This window comes from Cetorhinus maximus, chromosome 16 (assembly GCF_964194155.1).
Source record: "Cetorhinus maximus chromosome 16, sCetMax3.hap1.1, whole genome shotgun sequence".
NCBI classification, from domain to species: Eukaryota; Metazoa; Chordata; class Chondrichthyes; order Lamniformes; family Cetorhinidae; genus Cetorhinus; species Cetorhinus maximus.
The window spans coordinates 68,375,919-68,396,375 of NC_135894.1; the positions used below are offsets into that span (position 1 = coordinate 68,375,919).

A 20,457-nucleotide genomic window follows, 5' to 3' on the forward strand; every position below is an offset into this window, starting at 1 on the left:
GAGTAGAGGGACCTGGTATATATGTACATAAACTTTTGAAGGTGGCAGGGCATGTTCAAAGCCTACAGCATCCTGGGCTTTATCAATAGGGGCATAGAGTACAAAAGCAAGGAAGTTACGTTAAACCTGTATAAACCATTTGAGGCCGAACCACTTAAGTATTGCATCCAGTTCTGGGCACCACTCTTTAGGAAGGATGTGTAGGCATTAGAGGGTGCAGAAAAGATCCATGAGAATGGTTCCAGGGATGAAGAACGACAGTTACATAGAAAGATTGGAGAAGTTGGGACTGTTCTTTGAGAAGTTTAAGAGGAGATTTGATAGAGGTATTCAAAATCATGAGGGTTCTGGACAGAGTAGATAGGGAGAAACTGTTTTTGTAAATTCTTTCACAGATCATTGACATTGCTGGCTAGGCCAGCATTTATTGCCCCTCCCTAATTGCCCTTGAGAAGTTGGTGGTGAGCCGCCACCTTGAACCGCTGCAATCCATGTGGTGTAGGTACACCCACAGTGCTGTTAGGAAGGGAGTTTAAGAATTTTGACTCAGTGACAATGAAGGAATGGCAATATAGTTCCAAGTCAGGATGGTGTGTGACTTGTAGGGGAATTTGCAGGTGATAGTGTTTCCAAACATCTGCTATTCGTGCCCTAGGTGGTAGAGGTTGCAGGTTTGAAAGATGCTGTCGAAGGGGCCTTGGTGAGTTGCTACAGTTCATTTTGTAGACGGTACACACTGCTGACACTGTGCGTTGCTGGTTGAGGGAGTGAATGTTTAAGGTAATGGATGTAGTGCCAATCAAGTATGCTGCTTTGTCCTGGATAATGTTATTGGAGTGGCACTCATCCAGGCAAGTGTTCCTATTGGTGGAACTTGGATTGAGAACCTGAGGGCACAGATTTAAGGTAACTGGAAAAAGAGGCAATGGCAACATGAGGGAAAACTTTTTCATGCAGCATGTAGTTAAAATCTGGACTGCACTGCATGAGAACGTGGTGGAAGCAGTGTCAATTGAGGCTTTTAAAAGGGAATTGGATCATTTTCTGAAAAGGAAAACTTTACAGTGCTACGTGGAAAAGGCACTCGGTGAATCGCTCCTTCAGAGGGCCAGTACAGACACAATGGCCAAATGGCCTCCTTCTGTGCTGTAACCATTCTATGATTCTATATAATATTGACCATTCTTCCAGCCATTAAAACAAGATACAGGTCTCTGTTATCCCTTCTAATCTACCCTGTGCCATCTGGTGCTACATATTGAAACATCATAACTAACCAAAATACACAGAGGCATTCAATTGATCCCTGGAGAACAAACATTTTTAGTTTGTGTGGGTGTGTTTATGTATGGTTTTATTTTGGTTTTCTGTCCTTACTGAATATCTCCTATGGCTGAGGGAGCACAGCTGGTAGTCCTAAGCCACACCAGTACTATTTTTGGCCAACAGTTAACAGGGATACGAGTGAACCAGTAAAAGATAAACTGCATTTGAATTTGCCTTTCCAATAGTGCAGCTGAGCTCCCCAAAACAGTGCAGCTGGGATCAAGAGCTCAGTGGAATAAGGTGTGGAACCTGACCCAAGCAGATATCAGTCACTTCATTGAACAGTGTGTTAGTTCTTTTCACTATATCTGCATTCTTATTAATAAACCAATAATATTTTACTAGGTAAGGATAAATTACACCAAAAATAAAGGTAAGGAGAGCTGAGCTGAATTGCCTAAAAGATGACAAAATAGCTTTTCAAAGTATACTCCCAAACCAGTGTAAATCATTGCTGTGGATTCTAAAAGGACCATGGACTGTACTCACATTATATGCTGTCAGAGCAAACAATTTCCGATGAGGAGGGATATAATTTTCCTATATTGGCAAAGGTGCAAAGTAAATACTTTTGGATTTAATTTTCATTTGAGTGTATTACAGTTCCTGATCAAGCTGGTGGATTTTATTAAATGCAGTTTCACATGGTTCATCCCCGACTCTTCCCTTCCCTTCCTTGACTTCTGTGTCTCCATTTCTGACGATAGGCTATCAACTAATATTTATTATAAGCCAACTGACTCCCACTGCTACCTCAACCACACTTCTTCGCACCCTGTAAGGATTCCATTCCATTTTCCCAGCTCCTTCATCTCCATTGCATCTATTCTGATGATCAAAACACCATTGTGGAAGGTTGTGAGATTCCTCAACTGAGGATTCCACCCCCACCATGCTTGACAGGGCCTTTGATTGTGTCTGTCATGTTTCCCGCACTTCTGCTCTCACGGCATCCCCTCCTTCCCAGAAGCACGATAGGGTTCCCCTTGTCCTCACTTTCCATTCCACCAGCCTCCATATTTCAGTGGATCATTTTCTGCCACCTCCAATGTGTTACCACCACCAAACATATCTTCCTGTCCCCTTTCAGTATTCCGAAGGAACCTTTCCCTCTGTGATATCCTGGTCCACTTCTCAGTCACCCTCAACCCCCCGTCCCTTCCCATGGCACCTTTCCATGCAAACACATTAGGTGTAACACCTGCCCTTTTACCCTCCTCCTTATCGCCCAAGGCCCCAAACACTCCTTTCAGGTGAAACAGTAATTTATGTGTACTTCTTTCAATCTAGTCTACAATATTCGCTGCTCATATTGTGGTCTCTTCGACATGGGGTAGATCAAACGCAGATTGGGTGACCGCTTTGCAGAACATCTCTGTTCTGTTCACAAACATGACCCCGAGCTTCTGGCGGTCAATCATTTTATTCTCCACCTCGCTCTCACACTGACGTTTCTGTCCCCAGTCTACTGCACTGTTCCATGAAGCTCAACTAAGCTTGAGGAACAGCACCTTGTCTTCCAAGAAGGCCCCTGACAGCTTTTTGGACTCAACATTTAGGACTCAACATTGAGTTCGACAATTTCAGATCATAATCTTAATGCCCATTTTGTTTCCTTTTCTTTGCATGTTGCAGTTCTTCTCTTATTTTTTTGCTTGCAGTCAGCAGCACACCTACTCTAGGCACTTCTTTTGTTTCTTTGTTTCTTTTCATGCTTCAACACGTTCTGTAGACCTTCCTTTTGCCCTTGTACCACCCACCCCTTGCTCAAATCCTATTACATTTCTAACTTTTCCCGGTTCAGATGAAAGGTCATTGGCTGAAATGTTAACTCTGTTTTTCTTCACAGCTGCTGCCATAATTGCTGAGTATTTCCATATTTTCTGTTTTTAGTTCAGATTCCAGCATCTACAGTATTCTGCTTTTTGATAAATCATCACTAGCCAGTTTCTATATGTAAGGTTTACTGATCAATCATCTGTTTTCAGACTTTGCTCACTTAAATTTGGTATAAGCATAAAGTAAGAAAATAATTATTTGCCATTATTCATTAAATCAAGGAGCCCCACTTTTGGTTTACATGTTCATTCAACATTGTTAAAAAAGAGGAATGGGAAAGTTGTGGTTAAATTCCCATCATATCACAAACAGTATTAGCAATCACATAGGTCAGAGACGAGTCATTGCTTTGTAAAAGTTATTCTCCACATAGTGTGACAGTGAATTTATTGTTGAGTACCAGGACCTAGTAAACAGCATTGAAAAGAGTTGGAATTTTTCTGATACTGCAGTAGCCCCTCCACTGAGGCTGAAAGCAGGAGGAGACCCTGCTTTAGCAGCCGCCCCCCAAGAGTTGTTCCTTGGGTTAGAGGGCCGGCAGCACAGCAGCCTCCGCAGCATCACCACTAGCAATGGCCAGTACGAAGACCGCAGCTGAGGATGAGGGTGATCAATGACCAATGCCCTCAAAGAAGAGTAAGTGGGGTTGGCAGGTAGGCCTTGGTGATTGGAGTAGGGAGAGGTTGGAGGGAGGAACAGGGGTCTCGGTAGACAGGCAGCACCAAGACCAAAGACTGTCCAAAAAGGAGGCCCTCCCCCCACTGGAGCATGCTGGGAGGCCACCAGATTTCACTGGACATGTGGCAATGCACCCCCCTCCCACCCCCCCAACCCTGCCAGTGGGAAAAATGCCAGGGAAGGCAGGAAGCAGCCCTTAATTTGCTACTTAAATGGCTCAATTAGGCTGTGGGTGGGTGCTACCTGCCAGCTTTACTGACGCTGTCAAAATGGCATGGTGGTGGGAGGGTGTCAGGCAGGCCACCTGATGCCTTACTGTGCCATTTTGACAGTCTTCCTGCCTCCTAGCCAGCTCCCAAAGGGCTGGTAAAATTTCAGCCCTTGGTGTCTTATTATTGGGTGAGTGAAGTGTTCACTGTGCACAAAACAGGAAGTAGCCTTCCACTCACTTTTAAAATTTGATTTTAAAAATTATTTTTTAAAGCCAAAAAATTTACTCCAAGGCACTGATTTAACAATATTAACCTTAAATCTGGGTTAGTATCTGACACCTTTTTCATGTTCCCAGTGAGATCACTGGTTAATTAGTATGGTTATGTTACTTAACACATCCTACCCTGACCCCAACCAGCAGAATTTCTCCACTTCCTCAATCTCCATTTCTATTAACACAAGCGATGGCAAAAAATGTTTGTACTATTGCACCAAGGAAAATGTGGAGTTGAGATATTTGTTGCCTATTAAGCAGGGGTATTCAAATTTTGAGAAGGCTTGCTTCAGATACTACTCTGCTTCTCTCCAGCTATTGCTATAAAATTCCTTACTGATTTTGTATCTGCACACTGTCATGCTTTTCATTATGAAATATTTTCATACTGAGCTGCAACATTTTAATGGTCAATTGCAACAAAGCATAGAAATCTGGTGAATAATACTGCCATAACTTTCAACTTCAGAGACCCAAAATGGGCGATAGAAGATCAGCCATCCAATACAAGCCCACCTGACTTCCAGGAAAATCAGATGGTATGTATAATGCATGGCCAATTCACCTCTGCCCATTTTACACTCCCTGCCAAACTTGACACTTCTGCCCCTACATTTGTAAATATCACAACTTTTCAAACAGCTTAAATGAAAATTATATTGAATTATAACAGTCCAAGAAATGATAGGGATATTCTTGTTAAGATTGGTTTCTAAGACTGTCATGGGTCAATAGAGCATTTTAGCAACAGCCCAATACAGATTGACTCACAAGACTGTTTTAGATACTCGGTGGAATTAAACTTTTTGTATTCATTTTTTCATAAATTTGTTTTTCAGCATTTTAATAGAACAAAAGAGTACAATACTAAATATATAATCATGGTTTCACAAACTATGATCTGACTGTTAGAAACACACTTCATTTTATCACTTTATCTCTGATCAAACCTGTTAAGACAAGGCAACGCTAGTTTCACTTTTGATGTTGTGCAAAAACAAGAAAACTGCTTAAAAAAACTAATGTTAATTTTTACTGTATATTCATGAAAATGGCCATAGAAGTATTTTTATTTTGCTGACAGAACAAATCGCAAGAGAGAAACTGCAATTCATTTTTAGAATTTCATTTTTCAATAAGGTGGGCCGTTTGTTGTAGTGTACTCCTTTGACCTGTGCTGGGACCTTTGTTTCCCATATATTTAAATGATTTGTACACAGATGCAAGAAGGATTACATCAAGATTTTCTGATGATACCAAATTTGGGGACAAGGCAAGTTATGAGGAAAAATTCAGAAATTCATAGAGAGGTTAGTAGAGTGGACAGAAAAAGAAACAAGTGACTGATGAAATTTAATGCCAGAAAACATGAAGCAGCCCTTTTGGGGAAAGAAAATAGTGAAAATAGATTCAAGATTGTAAGATTCTGCAGAATGGGGAAAGAGATGTGTAGGAATGATGTATCTTTAAAGATGAGAAATAAGTTAGAAAATGTAATAAAAAGGCAGATGGTATGGGTTTTATAAGATGGGGGATAGGAAGTGAAATTCAACTGTGGCAGAATGTAAAATGGACGGCAGCGGATTAGCTGCCCATTATATCCTCTACCCAATTTGCCTTTCCATTACGTCATTCTCTTTCTGCCATTTCACTTTCATCAAATGTAAAAGCAAGAAAACAATGTTGAATTTGTACAAGATATTGTTTAGGCTACATCGTGGCTACTAGCACAATTGTGGGCATCTCTCTCCATGTAGCTTCTCATTGTCTGAAGGTTGCTAATAATGGCTCCATGATATCACAATGGGGCAAGGAGAAGAGACTGGCCCCAAAAACTACCTCAGCTGGGATTGAACCTGCACCATCGGTGTTACTAAGCACACACTAATCAATTGAGCTAAGCAAACTGGCTCCATTCTGGGCATCACATTATGAAAAGGAAGGATTCAATAAAGCTTCACTGGAAATATACCAGGAATGGGTTGATTGTGGTTCTGAAGAAAGCTCTGAATAGTTGGGGCTTTTGTAATTGGAAAACAGAGGTTACGTGGAAGGGGAGTCTATTCAAAGTTATTTTTAAAAAGAGATAAACAGTGAAAACGTGTTTATGCTACTTGACAAATTAGCATCAAGGGGCAGAGATTTAGTTTTTATCAATTGAAGAACAAAGGAAAAAGTTGAAGGAATTATTTTGCTTAGCCACATTTAAAACAAATTACATAAGTATTTGAAATGGAACAATATAAAAGAGAACATGAGGAAATGTCAGAGAAATGGGATTAGAATAGATAATTCCAGGCAAGCACCTTGTACCTGTACAATAGAATTTCTAGATTTATGGCCAATAAATCAAGAACAACCTTATCTGTATGAATGTTTGTATGTATGTACATAACCTGGAGAATATGATTTTGGACTTGGTAGTGTGTAATGGGACAGGATTAATTAACGACCTCCTAGAAAAGGAGCCGCAAGGCAAGAGTGATCATAACATGATAGCTTTTCACAGTTTGAGAGTGAGAAATGTGTTTTTTTTTTATTCTTTCACGGGATGTGGGCATCGCTGGTCAGGCCATCATTCATTCCTCATCCCTATTTGTTCTTGAGAAGGTAGTGGTGAGCCACCTTCTTGAACTGCTGCAGTCCATGTGGTATAGGTACACCCACAGTGCTACTAGGAAGGGAGTTCCAGGATTTTGACCCAGCAACAGTGAAGGTATGGCAATATAGTTCCAAGTCAGGATGGTGTATGGCTTGGAGGGGAACTTGCAGGTGGTGGTGTTCCCATACCTCTCCTGCCCTTGCCCTTCTAGGTGGTAAAAATTGTGGGTTTGGACTTGCCAACCAATTAACACTCTCTTCTCATGCAGTATAAATTGTTGTACCCTTTACAAATTAGTATTCTTGCAAATCTGTCATGATGAGTGACAGGCTTTGACAGCATGCCTCTTTTTTTCAGCAATACTCAAGTTCTGTACTACCAAACAACTATTTGTATCATCTCTGCTGAAGAAAGGAAACAGAAAACAGGAAATTATTGGCCTGTTAGCCTACCATCTGTCATTGTGGAAAATGCTAGAATCCATTATTAAAGAGGTAGTACCAGGACATTTAGAAAATCATAATACCATCAGGCAGAGTCAACTTGGTTTTGTGAAAGGGAAATCATATTTGACAAATTTGTTAAAGTTCTTTGGGGACGTAATGAGCAAGGTGGATAAAGGAGATCCAGTAGACGTAGTGTTTTTGGATTTCCAAAAGGCATTTAATAAGATGCCACATAAAAGATTACTACACAAGGTAAGAGCTTATAATGTTGGGGTGATATATTAGCATGGATAGAGGACTGGCTAACAAACAGGAAACATAGAAACATGATAAATGGGTAATTTTCAGGATGGCAAACTGTAAGTAGAGTGCCATAGGTCAGTGCTGGAGCCTCAACAATTTAAGATCTATATTAATGACTTGGATGAAGGGCCTGATTGTATTGTAGCTAAATTTGCTGATGATATGAAAATAGGTTGGAAAGCAAGTTTTGAAGAGGATAGAAAGAGTTTGCAAAGGGATATAGAAAGGTTAAATGAGTGATGGTGTATAATGTGGGAAAATGTAAGGTTGTCCATATTGGCAGAAAGAATAGAAATAATAATAGAATTATAAAGAATAGCAATAGATATTATTTAAATCGCAAGAGACTACAGAATGCTACAGTATAGAGGGATCTAGGTGTCCTTGTACACGAATCACATGGGCCAGAATCTTTGGGTCAGCGAGCGGGGGCAGGGTGTAAAATGATGCGCTGTGACGTCGGTCATGCGTCCCGACATCACCGCGCGTCATTCAGATCTTGAGTTCAGCGGGCGCGCACTAGAGTCGGCTGCGCACCCATCGAACTGTCAAAGGCCTATTAAGGCCATTTAAACAGCAATTAAAATAATTAACTGAGCTGCCTGTCCAACCTTAAGGTTGGTGGGCAGGCGAAGAGCCCAGGCGGCCTTCGCATTTTTCATGAAACCTCATCCACGGGCGGGATGAGGTTTCACGAAGGTTTTTAAACTTTATGAATTTTTTGGAAAATTTTTATAAAACATGTCCCAGCTCATGTGACATTGTCTTAAAAATATTTTTTTTCCTTTAAATTTTTAAATATCAAACTGGTCTCCCTGAGGCAGCTCTGTGCCTCAGATTTCTGCGCTTTTTCGCACGCATGCGCAAAAGAACACAGTTCCCGACTCTCCCTCCTCCCCCAGCTTGCACAGAGAGCGCTCAGTGCTTCTGGGTGCGCATCACGCTGGGCGGGCCTTAATTGGCCCTCCCACATAAAATGGTGGCTCAGAGCCGATCGCAGGTGGCGATCGGCTGCACGCCCGCCCGCTCCAGCCCAACCCCCCCCAACGGGGAGAAAATTTTTCCCATAAAGTCAATATGCAGGTACAGCATGTAATTAGGAAGGTTAACAAAATGGCCTTTATTGCAAAGGAGATGGAGTATAAAAGTACAGCTTTGCTGTAGAGGGCATTGGTGAGACCACACCTAGAATACTCTGTACTTTTGGCCATCTTACTTAAGGAGGGACATACTTACATTGGAAGCAGTTCGGAGAAGGCTCAGTAGGCCAATTTCTGGGTTGAAGAGTTTGTCTTTCAGGAAAGGTTTAGCAGGTTGGACCTGTACCTAATTCTAACTGATATGCTAATGAGATACAGTCTACATCACAGGAATTGATGCAATGTCTCATGTTCTTGCTCTCTCTTGTAGACCTTGTGGCAAGGAAGCCACAGTAAGTTGTTTCTTAATAAAGTTAATGTTTTCCTTATCTCAGCAGACATAGTAAATATTCTGTGTTAACACAACGAGACCAAGAATATTAAAATAACAATTAGAGTTTAGAAGAATGAGAGGTGATCTTATTGAAGGATATAAAATTCTGAGGGGGCTTGACAGGGTAGATGTGGAGAGGATATTTCCTCTTGTGGGGGTAATCTAGAACTAAGGGCCACAGTTCAAAAATAAATGGTCCCCCATTTAAGAGGGAGATGAGAAGGAATTTCTTCTCTGAGGGTTATTAGTGTTAGCATTTTCTTCCCCAGTGTGTAGTGGAGACTGGGTCACTGAATGCATTCAATGAGCGAGACAGATTTTTGATTGATAAGGGAGTCTCGAGTTATAGAGAGCGGGCAAAAAAAGTGGAGTTAAGGCTACAATCAGATCAGCCATGATTATTCAATGGCGGATCAGGGTCGAGGGGCCAAATGACCTACCCCTGCTCCTATTTCTAATGTTCTATGATAGTTGTCCTATGACAGAAATTAGTCCTTATTTTCTGTTGCTTCCAATAATTAGAAAATAAACTTTAAGCAAGATTTACAAGACGGCATAGAACAGGAAAAAAAAATCCATGTTTATATTGATAACTCAATCAGTTCAAGCTGTCTGAAGCTCTATAGAGCAATTCACAGAGGTGCAAATCCTTCTAGGTTCCTGTTGGTCACTGGCAAAGGTTAACAATATTGCTAGTCATACATAGACAGAGTCTGCCAAGCTCTTCTTTTTAGGAAACAGATCACACCAATATATTTTAATGGAAAATGTTTGTCTTGTATAAATTTTAAATTATATTACATTAAATCTGCATTTTATACTTCAAGCAAAAGAATCTTATTTGAAAACCTAATGCACACAAAGTACCATGATTTTGTGTTTTAAGTACTTTATGGCTTCAGTGCAAATTTATAACAATGTACAGCTATAAGCAGGAGACATGGTCCATTTTCCCTAAATTCAACAGGTAAGTGACTTCAGAGAGAAATCATATCTATCTGTGGCCTGAATTTTCAGCTCGGCGGGCGGGTGAGATTGGCAGGCTCAGGAGGGGTCGAGAAACAGACCACCGACCGCGATCGGCCCGACTGTGATTTCGTGCTGGCTAGCCAATTAACGGCTAGCCAGCGTGAAGCACTGCTGAAAAGCTAAGCGCTGCCGGGGTGGGGGCAGGAGGAGGGCGGGCAATGATGTCAATGCAGGCGCAGGCAAGCGCCGATAGAAAGCTCCCCGAAGGCAGAGAGCTGTCTCAGGGAGCTGAAGACCTGAAACCCAAAAATAATTGCCTGAATCTTCTGGTTGGCGTGCAGGGGCAGGCCCCGCTCACCAACGTGTAAAATCATGCGTGGTGACGTCGGACGTGCATCCCGACGTCACCACGTATCATTCCAATCTTCAGTTCAGCAGGCACACAGCGGAGTCGGCTGCGCGCCCACCGAATTGTCAAAGGCCTATTAAGGCCATTTAAAGACTAATTAAAAGAATTAACGGAGCTGCCGTCCAACCTTAAGGTTGGCAGGCAGGCAAAGAGCCCAGGCGGCCTTCGCATTTATCATGAAACCTCATCCACGGGCGGGATGAGGTTTCATGAAGGATTTATAAATCAAATAAATTTTTTAATTAAAATTCATTGACATGTCCCAGCTCATGTGACACTGTCACATGGGGGGACATGTCTGAAAAAACTTTTTCTCTTTTATTTAAATTTTTCATAATGAAATTAAACTCCCTGAGGCAGCTCTATGCCTTAGGGAGATTGCTGCGCTCTCTTGCGCATGCACAAAAGAGCGCAGGCCCCAACTCAGCCTCCCCCCGTCCGCATAGGGAGCGCTCAGCACTTCTGGGTGTGCATCATGCTGGGCGGGCCTTAATTGGCCCGCCCACGTAAAATGGTGGTGCGCAGCCAATCATGGGCAGCAATCGACTGCACGCCTGCCCTTGCTTAGCTCCCACCCCCCTCCAACGGGGAAAAAATTCTCCCCAAAGTTTTTAAAATCAGGAAAAAAATGTCCAAGCATCACAATCAAATTATAAAAATGCTGTCCACAGATTTCTATTTTTTATTTTATTTAATAACGGAAACCTCATCCCGCCCTTGGATGAGGTTTCATGAAAAATGTAAAGACCACCTGGCCGATTCGCCCATCCGCCAACTGTAAGGTTGGACGGGCTACGTAAAATGACAGGCAATTGCACCATTAATGGGCTTAATTGCCCTCTCAATTGTTGGTGGGTGCGCTTCCGACTTTTGCACGCGCCCACCGAACGAAATATCGTGTGGGTGCGGGATGACGTCGGGACGCTCGCCCAACGTCATCTCGTGCGATTTCACGCCTGATTGTGTTGGGTGCACACACGCCCGATCAGCTTAAAATTCAGCCCTGTACGTGTAAAGAGTCATTGTGATTACCCATCTTAAAACGTCTGAGGTTTATATAATTTAGTATTTATGTTCCAGTCCTTTTTGATTTGTCAATAACTATATTAATGCTGGCAAAGGCTCACAGTACAGGTCTGACAACAGATGGTGGTTCTCCTTTCAAGTTAAATGAGATTTCCTTTTCAAATGTAAAACAATTACATTCCACGTATCTGAGTATAGAATTGCAGGTGGCAAGTGTCTTTGAGCTGTGGGATAAATTCATACTTGCTTTATCGAGAGATCCTATGGTTTAAGCTTACATTCAAGTATTATTTTTGAGGGATATTATCAAAAAGCAAGCATACAATTAGAAAAGGACACTCTAGTAATAGAGTTATTCATTCTCCCTCATTACATAAAGGACATTATGCCACTATCCATGTAGAAAAGATTGTCTTACTGAAAGGCAATTGACAAAGGAGAATTTATGTGGTGCATTTGAAAATGTTCCAAGCTCTTTGAATTGATCATACAAATGTAGGTTTTAAGTCCTCTTTAAAATTAACAATTGGGTGGTTACGAAAATGTTTTTGTGACCAATTGAATGATGGATTACATTGCTCACTATCTGAAGTTTCTGAAGTACTGGAATTGTATGAACCCCGACAGCATCCTTCACAACACGACCTGTGGTAACAGCAAAAAGTTTCATCTGAGCTACTCGATTCAGAGTCTGAATAATCATACTGGTATGTTTGAAAAGGTCCCTCTTTACCAGCTACTTCAATTTCTTCAGAGGATAAGTGTGCTTTCTTAAAGTACAGGCTTGAATAGGGCTTCATAATATATTTTCCTTCTAAAGCAGGACAGTAGACATAACTATTGCTTTGGTCTGTTTTGCCAGATGGTTGATAGCTGTCAGACAGTACATTCATTTTCTTCATTAAGCTTGAAGTTGCTGAGAGACTGGTAGACCCATTTTCATCTGTTAATCTTTTGTGGTGAATGCTCTGCAGTTGACTAGTGTCAGTAGTTATTGTATCCCTGTTTAAGTCTTCATTAACCATACACTTGGTATGTCGGGCTGTTGAGTGTAGAAAATAATAGGGAGGAGGTGTACCCCTTTTTGAATAAAAAGGTGGCCTCCTTCGTCTCATCATATATGGAGAAATACTATGATAGTAATGTTTTAATTGCTCTGCTGTCCTAGTACACTGTTCAAGCGGAAAATTCTGTGGGATTCGTCTTGGTCTGCCTGGTGAACTGATTGAGCTGACAGCATTAACATTTAGCTCCTGCAGAATCTCTTGCAGTTTCTCACTGCTCACATAATTGTTTTTGATCACTTTTGTTTGATCTTTGACAGAAGGACATTCAACTGACCTGGATCTAATTGATGGATGGATTGCAGAAGAGACCAGGATTTCACCTGTGGTTTGCTGGGTCATTTTCACACAGTCATCTATGTTGATCTGAATTTCTGGGGCCATTTCCAAGGTATCACATGATTTTGGAAAAAATTCAATACTATTCTCAGGATTTTCTGGCAGTCCTAAATGGTTTGGAGTGTCTCTATGAAAACTTTGATAATCTATGTCATATTCTGGCCCCTTCTGAGAATGCAGAGCTCTGTCTGAGGCATTCTTAGCATCCCCTATGATTTGTTGTAAATTACTCTGTATCGACAGAAGGTTAAGATCTTGATGTGAACCAAGGGTCTGATCTAGATTGTCCTGTACGTCTGATAAAAGTTTCACACTTGCTGGATCTTCTGTTTCTATGTTGTGACATTTGACCTCAGAATCAATCAAAGGGTGGTGCGCTGTCCTGGATTCTGATGTGGAAATGTGACCCATCGGCTCTTCAGGGCAATCTGGTGCCATTAAATGCATCAACTTATCCTTTACGTTATTAACCTGTTCCTGTAGACTTTCAATTACTGCATTTTTCTATAGGAAGGAGAAAAAAAAATCAACCCACATTATAGTTTGATACATACTTTATTTTCATGTTTAATAATTGAATTTCCTTTTTCTTCCCATAGGGGTTGTTCGTCAACATGCTTCAACAATTAAAGTAATGCAATCTAACAAACAGATTCATCCATATTTTACAACAGCTGAACCGGGAAACAGTGAAAGACGTAGCAATCTCAGATTTCCCTTTCTTCACGTTGGTGCGTTCTCTATTTTCAGAGAATAACTGATTTTAACCAGTACTGTGTTTCTTAGTAGGAAGGTAAAAAAATCTGTGGTTGACACATGTGACAGAAACCTTCACGCTGATGCAATGTGAATCCCATGGCAGGATGCATGTTGAGAAGTAGATTTCAGTATCAGTGTTCTCCATTTCAAATTTATTTTTTGTCTGGGCATCCTGTGCCATCCACTATTCCCTGTCCATCTTGCACCATCTGCTTCACTAGGATGCTCAGCCTATCCAGAGCTGCTCAGACCTTGGGATCAAATTTAGCCCTTCAAAAGCCTTTCACACAATAACTGCACAAACTTCATGCACTCCCCTATCACATTGCTATGTGCATCAAGCAGAGTAGGCTTCATTGCTGGATAGCACAGCAAAATGCTGCTATTTGGGTGCGTCCAATTGCATTATCAGCCCCACTATATAAGGACAGTTTTTACAGACTCATGTTTTACCAATCCTCAGCAACTATTTCATACATTTACAATGACAATGTTGGCATTATACATTAATGTACTACCTCAGTAAGGAGTCGCTTCATGGAGTTATTTTCTCCAAGCAGGTAATAGATCTGGTCATCGCTGTACATGGAACGAAAGCTCTTGCTTGGACTGTTGAAATATTTGGCCATCTGATTTGGAGTGTGGCTCAATTCTTCCTCCAATTGCTTCCACTGTCTGACCTGTAAACAGAACTCTGAAGAATAAATTTGGATTTTCTGTAATTTATTGAAAGTTCTGTATGAAGCAAAAATATTCTATGTTCAGTGTTTAACTGTGCATGTATGGACTGCAGAAGTTGCTGTTAGTTTCAGGGGAGTAATGATGGTACCAATGTTTCTCTGTCATTGGTACCACAAAATCCAGGCGATCCATTTAGCCCGCTTCTGTTGATTCGGTTACCAGATTATCCCATTGTGAATGCTCGGCTGAACTCCAAGACTGACTAATGGAAACAGCCTGGTAGTGGTTTGTTTACACTGTTGAAAAGGGGACTGCTAACTTTGTTTGATTAACAGCTTTATTACCTTGTAATAACTTGATCTTTCTTTGAAGTGGTTTTTCAATACCTGCTTGTTTATTTGAACAAGATTAAAGATTTCTTCAACGGGAATTTTACTGGCTGTTTTTTACTGACAGTTTTATGAGTAGGTAAGAGGGAAAATTTTCTTCAAAGGGACTGTTGAATGCCTCATTGAAATGCTCATGAATTTTAAAAAAAGACTTGCCAGTGTTATTATATGGCTTATTGGTTCTGTATCTAGTGGATACTGGAAGAGTATTTCAAAGGAACAGTAGATGTCAGGACATTAAATCAATGTGAAATTCAAACCGCTGTATTGAAAACATACTTAAATCATCGTAAACCATTACATTATGACAATTGAAGTTGACAAGAGCTTTAAAACTTATCTGTCAAAAATTTCCTAACTCCATAGCAGGCTTCCCCCTAAGGTTCACAAACTGATTTACCTTGCATGGTTCCCACAGCCTTGAGAAACCCACCCACCTACATGAAAATAGCAATGACAGGGAAGCTTTATTTTGGAACAGGCATTTAAGTAGCAAACCCAATGCTACTTTATGTGAGCGTCGGTTAGGGACCAGCCACGTCTTTCCACCCGACAAAAATGATAAAGAGAATCGTCAGAAGGGAAATCTAAAAATGCAGCTCTGCACTCCTTCTGTTTCTTCCTCCCGATGTGGTTTGCTCAGCGTCAGGAAATGAAAATTCAGCCCCGTGTCTCAAACGACTTAAAAATCAAAGTATAATTATATAATTGCCTCTCTCATTCCTGTCATAGTGCCACAAATCCTCCAGCCTCTCAGAGGGTACAAAAGTAGTGTAAACTTTTGGTGGATGTTCCTTTTTTTAAATTACAATACAGCTCTACTGGCTTCACATTCAGCTACAACTTCCTTATTATGTTCATATTCAACACAATGCCTGAATATCACTTCAGCAAAAATGAATGGAATGTTCAGTTTCTCTGTCATTGATACAAAATTACAAACTTTCAAAACCACAGTTGACCAATTACATATAAAACAGATGAAGGAAATTGATGTTCTTATGATGGTGTGAAAGAAATTAATATGTGACCCTTTGTGTCTTTTGAAGGGTCGTGTATACTCAGCTGGTCAGTGATAAGACATATCTAGTGCGTATGCTGGATACCAGCCATGAGCCATACTGCAACTACAAGCAGCTGAATGCTAATAAGCCTGTGTAAGCACAGACAGGCAAACCTGCCAGGGTACTGAGCATCAATTCCAGACAATAACAACTTAGTAAAAATTAAAATCCTCTTTATGCAACAAAACTATCCTGCTAACCTAATGAATGTGCATGCAATCAAATACCGTAGATCGTAGCATATAAATTGACCTTTGAAGCCTCAAACAATCCTTCCAAAAACAGGGGTTGACTTATACACCGAACACCACCGTGTTGGTGTAGGCAGTTGCTTTTTGTAAATATCAAAAAAGCACCAGTAATTCAAATTAAATCAATGTTCTACATTTTATTGAATGCATTAATTATACAAGGATACCTTTAACCACTATCAAAACATTTTAAAGCCATCAGATTAATTGGGCAGAATTTTCTGACTGCCAGGCGGGTGGGCCCGACCCAATCTCCGGCAGGCGGTGAGCCGATCCCCGCCAGAGAAGCGGGCCCCGCCGTCATTTTAAGTGGGCGGGCCAATTAAGGCCCACCCAGCGTAACGCCCAGCGGGAAGCGCTATGCGCTTCCTGTGTGGGCAGGGGGTGGGGGGGGGTGGGAGGAATTCCCCAAAAGCGAGAGTGCATGCGCATGAAAGAGTGCATATCTCTCTGAGGCTAAGTGCTGCCTCAGGGAGATCACTGACAGTTGTATAAACATGAAAATTAGAAAAAATCCTTAACATTTCCCCCTCATGTGACAATATCACACGAGATGGGACATGTTAATAAATTTCATTAAAACTTTATTCAACCTTTTAAATCCCTTAAGGTTGGATGGGCAGGTCCTTTAGTTGTTTTAATGATCCTGTCAATGGCCTCAATTGGCCATTGACAGGTCGGCGGGCGGACAGTTGATCTCGCTGTGCCCCCGCCTTCCTGAAAATTTAAATGGGGTGGGATGACGTTGGAGGTTCCCCCCGAGGTCATCCCACGTCATTTTGTGCGTCGGCGAGCGGACCCCGCCCCCTGCTCGCTGACGGCAAAATTCAGCCCATTGTCTTCGGCATCCAACACAAAGAGTTCATCAAATTCGGTCTGAGTCACTTTGGCTATGGCAACATTGTAAGGATCCCACTCTGGATCAGATTTGGTACTTTCAGTTTCAGAATGATCACTCCACAACAAATCATCTTTCTCTCCATCCATCGAATTGGATATTCTGCATTTTTTGAACTATCTGATAACAGTTTGTGCAATAATAGCTCCTATGATTTGATGACACAACCACACGAACCGTGAAGCGGTGCAGCACCCATATTTCCACTCTTTGTGAAGACCTTTTCTCCAACCATCCACTTATTCCATTTGGCATGAACATGATCATTGAATGGCTTGTTGAGGCACACATGCAAAGGCTGAACTATGGACATTAGACCCCCTCCCTGGTATAACTGCGGTGTTGGTTATTTCTTTGCAGACACCTCTTGATCTCATCGGTAATATGGGATCTGAGCATGTCCCACACGAATATGCTGCATTCTTTGTGTAGGCCACCAGGACACCTATTCCACAACTTCACTCCATCCTCATCCATCCAACCGTTGTCATGGATGTGCACAAAAACTCCTGTGGAGAACTTGATTTTCAGCATGATTTTACATTTGAAAATTACCATAGGCTTTAATTTTGTTCCATCGGCCATGCAGGCTAGTACCACCATGAATCATGTCTTCTCATGTCCTGTGGTTTCCACTAGAACTGTTCTTGAACCTTTCCATTCCACAGTTCAGTTGTTGGGCGTATCAAAATTCATGGGTGCTTCATCTATGTTGCCGATGTGACGTAATGGTTACTTGTGTTTTTGCTGTTGTCCGATGAATCGTTGGAAACAGGTAATTTTGGCATCGAGATTTTTGATAGTCTCAGCGGTATTGTTCCTCTGCCGCAACACTAGACATGTCCATTCCATAAAGTGAGTACAGCAAGTAACTTGCTCTGAAATCTTTGCTGGACTCAGTTTGATTTGGTGAACTTAAGTGCGTATTTACGCATTGCATTTCTGGTGACGATGTAACCATTCTGACAATTTTTGAGGACCCATTCCGATACATGTTTCTCAAGACCAGTGGCTGGTCCCTGGTTCTCATGGCGCATTTGGTCTTGGGCATCTTCTTCAGGGTGGATTCCTTCTTATTCCATTCTCTCATCAGTTCTTCACTAACACCCTCACGCAGTACAGTTATTTGACGAGTTAGCAAATGTTACCATTTTTAGCCTGAAAACAGTTTCGTTCTTCATTTTTTATGCCAGAGGACCCATTTCTGTTTGTCGTTCACACCACATGAGGGCTGCTCTGTGTGGATGTGTCTCAAACCCCCACACATCTTCTTGGCAACCCTGTCTGTATTGCCTGCCTGATCCTATGTGTTGACTTATAAGGTGAGTAAAACATGCATTTCTGCGGTGAAAAGTTGAGGCCGACTCTTAATTCAAGTATAACATTTCTTCGAAGACGATTGGCCTAAACCCTAAACGTGATTTTTGGCACTGAAGAAATGGGGGTCTCCTTGTATGTCAGGTCGACTAATATGCTGCAATCTACAGTATATAAAATGAGGGCCATTCTACAAATGTATGTAGTAAGAAGGGGAATTCTGTATGCCCAAAACAGAAGTGCTGGACAGTACAAAGCTTTATTTGAATATCTGAAAAAGTTAGCAAATTACATATTGATAATTGTGACATTCTGGATACAGAGATAGATAAAATTCAATCCAGATAACATTGATTTCTAGGGCAGAATTTTGGGGAGGTGATGGGGATCTCGGCTGCAGGTTGGAGAGCCAGCGAGACTCCCCCAGCATCATCTCTTTTTGAGAAGGCCTGCTGCATCATGTGCCATTCAGGCACTTAATATGCCAGCAGCGGGCGTTCCCCTGGGTTCAAGGACTCCCAGGGCAGAAGTCTTGTCTGCCAAGAGCTGCTGGCTAATTAGAGGCCGGCAGCTCTGTTGAACAGCAGCGCCACCAGGGAGGCAGCAGCTGCTGACGCCACTACGACACACAACCAAGGCCCAGGATCATCGCTGGATCCCAGGCCAGAGGTGAGTGATGGTGGGAGGAAGGAGGTGAGGGTGGTCATGGGGTGGCAGTTGTGGGGTGTGCTGGGGAAGGGAGTTGGCAGCAAGGGCAGGGAAGTGATCTCAGCTGACTCCTCCACCTTCCTGATACCGGGTCCCTTGATCAGGTAATGAATGCTTTTGAACAAGGGACCCCTAACCCCATGGGTTTACTTGTTGTGTTCCCTGCATGGCGAGTCACCCATCCACAGCTGGGTTAATACTAGCAGCAGCAGGATGAGGCTTTTAAGTGACCATTAACTGACCATTTAAAGACCTCAGCTGGCGGCAGGGTGGAAAGGCCGATAACGGTCCCTCCCCATGGGCTTTGCCACCACAGATTTAAGCAGGATGGAGGCAGGAATGTGATGGCGTCCCCACCCACCACACTTCCGCTCAATTAGGTGCCCCACTGCCAACAAACCTGCCACTGGGAGGGCACAAGATTCTGCCCCTAGATTTAACATACATACACTGTTTGAGTTCCACTTTTGTTTTGTAACTGATAGACATCAGTTTGACTAATGCCTAGAAAATCTTTAAAATTATATTGGTAAATTTTTAGGTGTGGTTATTTTCCTCACACTTCAAGTTCCAGATGCTGAGAAAGCAGGCAGATTGCTGCTAGGAGCACATACATTATCACTATGGAGGATATCCTGATCCAAGCTGCTCTCATCCCTCTAGAGAAACTGTAGCCTCTGTTTAGCATGGCTCAGATTGGGAACTAACCTCAGCAGAGGAACTAATCTTTGTTCTCCATGGCACAGCATCTGTGTACAGCATGAGCAGAGGTACAGAACATCTTGAAAATGTGTATGGCATCCATGCATTCTATCCTTCTAAAACCACAGAAGCTGAAAGAGAGGGTGGGGGTTGGAGACTTAGCATAAAAGGGTGGGAGTGAAAATTCCTTTTGGACCTGATTTGATAGAATGTGTACTTTGAACCTCTGCTCTGAGTCAAACAGCATGTTAAGATTTGCACTAACTGGTTCAGGCTTCAGGAAAGGGGGTGTAGACAGTAGCGAGGGTTATAGTTTGAGGAGAAGGAAAATAATATATTTAGTTAGCTCTATGTTCAGTTGGAAGAAATTGTCTATTTCTTCATGTCAGACAGCTCTGAAGTGGTCATGGAGTTGAAGGATGTGGTGAGAACTGGATGTCATCAGCATAAATATAAATGGAAACCCCAAAGCTATGGATGACATTCTCAACAGGTAGCATGTAGTTGAGGAAGAGAAGGGAGGTCAAGAGAGATCCTGGAAGGAACTTTTGCTGGGATGGGAAGAGATATTGTTGGAAATAGTCTGTCTTTATTCAGAGTCTTGTAGGAGTAGATCCAAGCAAGTTCAGTTCCATTACCTGGACAATGTAGGAGAGGCAATGAAGGAAGGCAGCATAGTCAATCATATCAAATGTTATATATAAGTTAAGGAGGTAATAATGCATCA

General features: G+C 41.9%; 1 protein-coding gene and 1 long non-coding RNA gene across 12 annotated transcripts in view; one reads left to right on the forward strand and one right to left on the reverse strand.

Annotated features, from left to right (window-relative positions):
• LOC144691664 (uncharacterized) overlaps window positions 1-14,831 on the forward strand; it is a 79,322-nt gene extending 64,491 nt beyond the window's left edge. For 2 of the 5 annotated variants that reach the window (XR_013579181.1, XR_013579184.1), the window contains one exon: window positions 12,883-14,831. This is a non-coding gene — a long non-coding RNA (uncharacterized LOC144691664). Of the gene's footprint in view, window positions 1-12,150; window positions 12,266-12,882 lie in introns of all 5 variants that reach the window. The other 3 variants (XR_013579182.1, XR_013579185.1, XR_013579183.1) reach the window with 3 other exon arrangements.
• gpr156 (G protein-coupled receptor 156) overlaps window positions 11,620-20,457 on the reverse strand; it is a 117,021-nt gene continuing 108,183 nt past the window's right edge. For 6 of the 7 annotated variants that reach the window (XM_078559972.1, XM_078559971.1, XM_078559975.1 and 3 more), the window contains 2 exons: window positions 14,239-14,400; window positions 11,620-13,465 (listed from right to left, as the gene is read on the reverse strand). In XM_078559972.1, the coding sequence (XP_078416098.1) occupies window positions 12,044-13,465; window positions 14,239-14,400 (1,584 nt within the window). In that variant the 3' untranslated portion in view covers window positions 11,620-12,043. The remainder of the gene's footprint in view (window positions 13,466-14,238; window positions 14,401-20,457) is intronic. The other variant, XM_078559977.1, reaches the window with a different exon arrangement.